We start from the raw sequence: 6403 nt of genomic DNA, 5'->3' as shown, positions 1-6403 counted from the left end.
TCTCTCTTCCAGTACCTTAGGTGTAACAATCGTACTGTAGGACTTGTCGAGGAACGACTCGGTTTCTCGTACGAACCGGAGGTCATCCACTTGCTTCTCCAGTTCCCCAACACGGCCCTTCAGGAGCTCTACCTGGATGCACTTTTCACATTTGTAGCAGCCAGAGGCACCAGCGGTATCCTTGACCTCCCACATACTGCAAGCATCGCACTGAATCAGCTTGCCTGACATCTCCTTCTTTCGTCTCTCCCTCTCAAGCGTATTGCGTGCTCTCCTCTCCTAAGACTCTTGAGCCAAAGACTCTCACTTCCCTCACAAGGCCGCTCACTCACTGCCGCTCGCTAAGAGCTGTCCTGCTTAAATTGACTGATAAATTGCCTGATTTACCAATTTACAAAGCAAATTCCTCAGTTTTCAACTGTTTTCACCCCTCTGACTCAGGTTCTTGGACACTTTCATTTACAGGCATATTCCCAGGACTCAAGAACCTGAACTGTTTTCGAGAGAGGTTAGGCAGGCTAGGACTTTATTCCTTGGAGCACAGGAGGATGAGGGGTGATCTTATAGAATTGAGTATGATGAGGGGGATAGAGAGAGGAGAATGAGATAATCTTTTGCCCAGTAGGGGAATCAAAAACCAGAGGACATAAGGTTAAGGTGTGGGAAAGATTTAATAGGAACCTGAGGGGCAACCTTTTTACACAAAGGGTGGTGGGTGCCTGGAACGAGCTGCTGGAAAAGGTAGATGAGGGGGGACTATCACAACGTTTAAGAGATATTTAGACTGGTACATGGATAGGACCGGTTTGGAGGGATCTAGGCCAAACACGGGCCTTGTATATTGGCCATGTAGGTCGGTGTGGGCAAGTTGGGCCGAAGGGCCTGTTTCCATGCTGTATCACTCTGGGTGCCACATTCAGATTGGACACATCCCAATATGGTGATTCTGCGGAGCTCAGTAGAAGTCACTGGAGACTTGCCAGAAATTCTAGTAGGAAGGAACTGCAGATATTAATGGGTGTTTTTAAGGCAGAGATAGATAGATTCTTGATTAGTGCGGGTGTCTTGTTATGGGGAGAAGGCAGGAGAATGGGGTAAGGAGGGAGAGATCGATCAGCCATGACCAAATGGCAGAGTGGACTTGATGGGCTGAATGGTCTAATTTCTGCTCCAAGGACATGATACCTCGCCAATCCATGTGCTCCAGAGATGCTGAGTTGCTCCAGCAATTTGTGTCTTTTGTTGGGAAGGGGTGGGGTGGTGGAGGAGGGGTTGGGTTGGGGGGAGGGTAGTGGGGTGGGGAGCTGTCTAAATGGTGGTGGATGTCTGCCCAGCGACTGAGGATGAGCGTGATTTATTGAATTGGGATTCTTCGCTTCTCTTTATGAGGCCTTTATGAGCCAGGAGTTTGACCAGGTTGCTCCTGAACTTCACCCCGATGAAGGCGTAGAGGATTGGGTTGATGCAGCTGTGAAGAAAGGCCAAGCACTGGGTGGCCAGCACGGCCCTGTCCAAGTGGTCACGTTGGATGCAGGAGACGTCGATGCGTTCAACTCTCACCAGCATGTCCACAACCATGGTTAGATGGTAGGGCAGCCAGCACGCCAGGAAGGCCAGCACCACCGCGATGATGACCTTCATGGCTTTCTGTTTCTGGAAGCCCTTGGTCTGGCACAGTTTCCACACAGTGACGGAGTAGCAGAAGACCATGGTGGCCAGCGGCACGAGGAAGCCGATGACCAGGCGACAAACTTTGATGCCCAGTTTCCACGGTTTGTCAAAATCACCGTCGTGTTCCTCGTTACAGACGGACCGGTTAACTTCATTGTCGTAGAACACTTCATTGTAGAGGACGGGCGAGGACAGGAGCAGGGCCACGAGCCAGACGATGGCACACACCAGTTTGACCATCCACGGTCTCTTGTGGCCGTGCGACTGGACAGAGCGGACAATGGCCAGGTAGCGGTCCACGCTGATGCAGGCCAGCAGGAGGATGCCACTGTAAAAGTTCACCTCCTGCAACATACTGATCACCTTACACATGGCGTCACCAAACACCCAGGGAGACACGGCGTCCACTGCCCAGAAGGGCAGGGTGAGGGCAAAGAGCAGGTCGGCCGTGGCCAGATGGAGCAGGTAGACGTCCGTGGATGAGATGGAGCGGCGGTTGTGAAGGATGACCACCAACACCAGTACATTCCCCGTCACGGCCAAGAGACACACCAGGCTGTAGACCACCGCCGTGATGGTCTTCATGGTCACAAACTCTCTTCTTACACATGGACTTGTGTCCGGATCGATAATGAAGGGTGTTTCTTCAGTTCCGTTTGTGGACAACGGGAAAGACATTTTCTGGAACGAAAAATAGATTCGCAAATGAGATATTTAAGAAAGTTTAACAAAGTATAAGAATGTTTAACAAACCCACTGACTCCCATGGCTATCTGGACCACACATCTTCCCACCCTGCTTCCTGTAAGGACTCTATCCCCTACTCCCAATTCCTCTGTCTACGCCGCATCTGCACCCAGGTGAGGTGTTCTACACCAGGGCATCGGAGATGTCATCATTCTTTAGGGAAGGGGGGTTCCCCTCTTCTACTATAGATGAGGCTCTCACCAGGGTCACTTCTATACCCCGTGACTCTGCTCTCACTCCCCATCCCCCCTACGCGTAACAAGGGCAGGGTCCCCCTTGTCCTCACCTTCCACCCTACCAGCCATCACGTACAACAGATAATCCTCCGACATTTTCGCCACCTCCAATGGGATCCCACCACTGGCCACATCTTCCCATCTCCTCCCGTCTGCTTTCCGCAGAGACCGCACCCTCCGTAACTCCCTGGTCAATTTGTCCCTTCCCACCCAAACCATCCCCTCCCCAGGCACTTTCCCTTGCAACCGCAGGAAATGCTACACTTGTCGCTTTACAGCCCCCCTTGACTCCATCCAAGGACCCAAGCAGTCTTTCCAGGTTCGGCAGAGGTTCACCTGCACCTCAGTTGCACCTCCTCCAACCTCATCTATTGCATCCGCTGCTCTAGGTGTCAGCTGCTCTACATTGGTGAGATCAAGCGTAGGCAGGTGGGGTTAGTGTAGATGGGACGTGTTGGCTGGTGTGGGCAAGTTGGGCCGAAGGGCCTGTTTCCACGCTGTATCACTCTGTGACTATGACTCAGCATCACTCCCCCACCCTAGTTCTCCCATTAGTTCCGCTGTCCTCCTGATTAAATATTACTGATTGTAAGCCTCGTTGTCAACTTCCCCTTCTACATCTCCTTGGCCGCAGTCCCCTTTGATCTGTATTTTCACACCTTACCCTTCCATATCTCTATCCCACCCCTAACTCTCAGTCTGAAGAAGGGTCTAAAACCTGAAACGTCACCCATTCCTTCTCTCTGGAGATGTTGCCTGTCCCGCTGAGTTACTCCACCATTTTGTGTCTATCTTCAGCAAATGAAATGTGAGGTATTTGGGACTTTAAACCATTATTTCATTAGGCTTTAAACTTTACATTTTAGAGGTACAGCACGGAAACAGGCCGTTCAGCCCGTCCCGACCAGCAATCACCCCATAAACTAGCAATATCCTACACACGAGCCATGATCAGTCTGAAGAAGGATCTCGACCCGAAATGTCACCTATTCTTTCGCCCCATAGATGCTGCCTCACCTGCTGAGTTTCTCCAGCATTTTTGTCTACCTTCAATTTTTCCAGCAACTGCAGTTCTTCCTTAAACAGAACCATTAATTTCATAAGCTTGGAGCAGAATTAGGCCATTCGGCCTATCAAGTCTACTCCGCCATCCAATCACGGCTGATCTATCTCTCCCTCCTAACCCCATTCTCCTGCCTTCTCCCCATAACCCCTGACACTCGTACTAATCAAGAATCTATCAAACTCCAAATTTAAAAAATATCCATTGACTTGGCCTCCACAGCAGTCTGTGGCAATGAATTCTGCAGATTCACCACCCTCTGTATGAAATCATGAGAGGAATAGATCGGGTAGATGCACAGAGTCTCTTGCCCAGAGTAGGGGAATCGAGGACCAGTGGACAAAGGTTTAAGGTGATGTGGAGATATGGACAGTGGGCAGGTGCTATAGACCCGCACAGGAAGGTTGACACTCCCGCCCCCACGAGTCTCGGGCAGATGGGACTCGTTAGCCTGAGAAGGCAGTGCATCTAGGAGAGGGAAAACTCTGATTTAAAACCTCCACTGCCTTGTGGCCATATCCAGTCATGGAAAAGGCTCCAGGAGTAAACGTCAAGAAAATCCGGAGCCCTAAGGCAGTTTGTCGTTGTCTACAACCTCGCTCTGGCAGTTCCTGCGACAGCGCTGGTGCCAAACTGTAACGGCCCTGCTGTTCCTTTGGATCGATCAGCGACATGGAGAGGGGGGACGTGCTGCATGAGCAACAGCCTTTCCTCCATATTACATCGCCCAGGCTTGCATCCGACCAGGATGCATCACCCATGATCAGTCATGACCGAGAGGACCAAACGCAGGCAGGTGGGGCTAGTACAGCTGGACAATGTTGACCGGTGTGGGCAAGTTGGGACGAAGGGCCTGTTTCCACGATGTGTTTCGGCCTCTGGTTCCAGTCTCCCCCACTGGTAGAACCTGTTGCTATGACTTATCAACTTGCAAGCAATGCGCATCAGATCGGTACAAACGACCCTGCAGATCTAATCTGTGACCACCTCTTTTCCAATGTGACGAATACTCTATTGAACTTCTACACGTGTACAGTAGGAAGCAGACTGACTGGTTGCATCACAGCTTGGTCCAGCAACACAAACGCCCAGGAACGAAGGAGACTACAGTGAGTGGTGGACACTGACCAGTCCATCACAGTACTGACCTCCCCACCATCGAAGGTCCATCACAGTACTGACCTCCCCACCATCGAAGGGATCTACAGGAGTTGCTGCCTCAAAGGCAGCCAGCATCATCAGAGACCCACACCACCCTGGCCACGATCCCATCTCGCTGTGACCATCGGGAAGAAGGTACAGGAGCCTGAAAACCGTGACCTCCAGGTTCAACAACAGCTTCTTGCCAGCAACCGTCAGCCTGTTGAACACTGCACAACACTAACCTCAGCGACTGTGATCTTTATGGACCTTGTCTTTGGCTGCACTGTGGACTTTGGTTTTACACTATAATGTTTATCTAGTATTACATAGAACAACACTGACTGTTAACCTGTCTGTTGACTTATATAGAACTTGTAGAAACCAATGATACAGTTACTCACACATCAACAGTAACCATTGACAAGTAATTAAACAGTTAATAAAGCTGCAAGATGCAACAAAGTCACGTCACAAGAAACTGCAGATGCTGGAATGCTGATAAAACACTAAGTGCTGGAGGAACTCAGTGAGTCAGGCAGCACCTGGAGAGTAAAGAAGGGTCCCGACCGAAACCGTCACCTATCCATGTTCTCCACAGATGCTGCCTGACCCACTGAGTTACTCCAGTACTCTGTGAAACGTCACCTATCCATGTTCTCCACAGATGCTGCCTGACCCGCTGAGTTACTCCAGTACTCTGTGAAACGTCACCTATCCATGTTCTCCACAGATGCTGCCTGACCCGCTGAGTTACTCCAGCACTCTGTGAAACGTCACCTATCCATGTTCTCCACAGATGCTGCCTGACCCGCTGAGTTACTCCAGCACACTGTGTGTACTTTTTCTACAAGCACCTTAATTCCTCGTGTCAACATCTGTGGGTGGAATGGACAGACGACGTTTCGGGTCGGGACCCTTCTTCAGATGTTAGTTAGTTAGTTTAGTTTATTGTAACGTGTACTGAGGTACTGTGAAAAACGTTTTTGTTGCGTGCTATCCAGTCAGTGGAATGACTACACATGATTACAATTAAGAGACTAATGTTTAGTCCAGTAAAGTCCGATCAAGGATAGTCTGATAGTCTCCAATGAGGTAGATGGGAGGTCAGGACCGCTCTCTAGTTGGTGAGAGGACGGTTCAGTTGCCTGATAACAGCCGGGAAGAAACTGTCCCTGAATCTAGAGGTGTGCGTTTGTTTTCACACTTCTGTACCTCTTGCCCGATGGGAGAGGGGAGAAGAGGGAGTGACCGGGGGTGAGACTGGTCCTTGATGATGCTGCTGGCCTTGCCGAGGCAGCGTGAGGTGTAGATGGAGGCGATGGAAGGGAGGTTGGTTTGTGTGATGGTCTGGGCTGTGTCCACAATTCTCTGCAATTTCTTGCTGTCTTGGACGGAGCTGTTCCCAAACCGTGCTGTGATGCATCCCGACGTGAGAGAGTTGAACGTAAACGCGAGTGAATAAAAGACTTTACCTGCCAGTTGAAAGGATGCGATCGTCTCTACAAGACGCCAAGCCTCAGGAAGACAAAACCAACCGCGTTCA

The 6403-nt window shown here is 50.5% G+C and overlaps 1 protein-coding gene across 1 annotated transcript; it reads right to left on the bottom strand.

The window, feature by feature from the left end:
* Positions 1 to 446: 446 nt before the first annotated feature.
* LOC129716066 (C-X-C chemokine receptor type 2-like) lies at positions 447 to 2981 on the bottom strand. Its single transcript, XM_055665945.1, has one exon. The coding sequence runs from the start codon at positions 2347 to 2349 to the stop codon at positions 1309 to 1311; it is 1041 nt and encodes a 346-aa protein (XP_055521920.1). The 5' UTR covers positions 2350 to 2981; the 3' UTR covers positions 447 to 1308.
* Positions 2982 to 6403: the final 3422 nt, after the last annotated feature.

This window comes from Leucoraja erinacea, unplaced genomic scaffold, assembly GCF_028641065.1.
Source record: "Leucoraja erinacea ecotype New England unplaced genomic scaffold, Leri_hhj_1 Leri_1641S, whole genome shotgun sequence".
NCBI lineage: Eukaryota > Metazoa > Chordata > Chondrichthyes > Rajiformes > Rajidae > Leucoraja > Leucoraja erinaceus.
The sequence above is the reverse complement of the archived record's forward strand: the minus strand, read 5'-3'. Positions and strand labels throughout refer to the sequence as shown.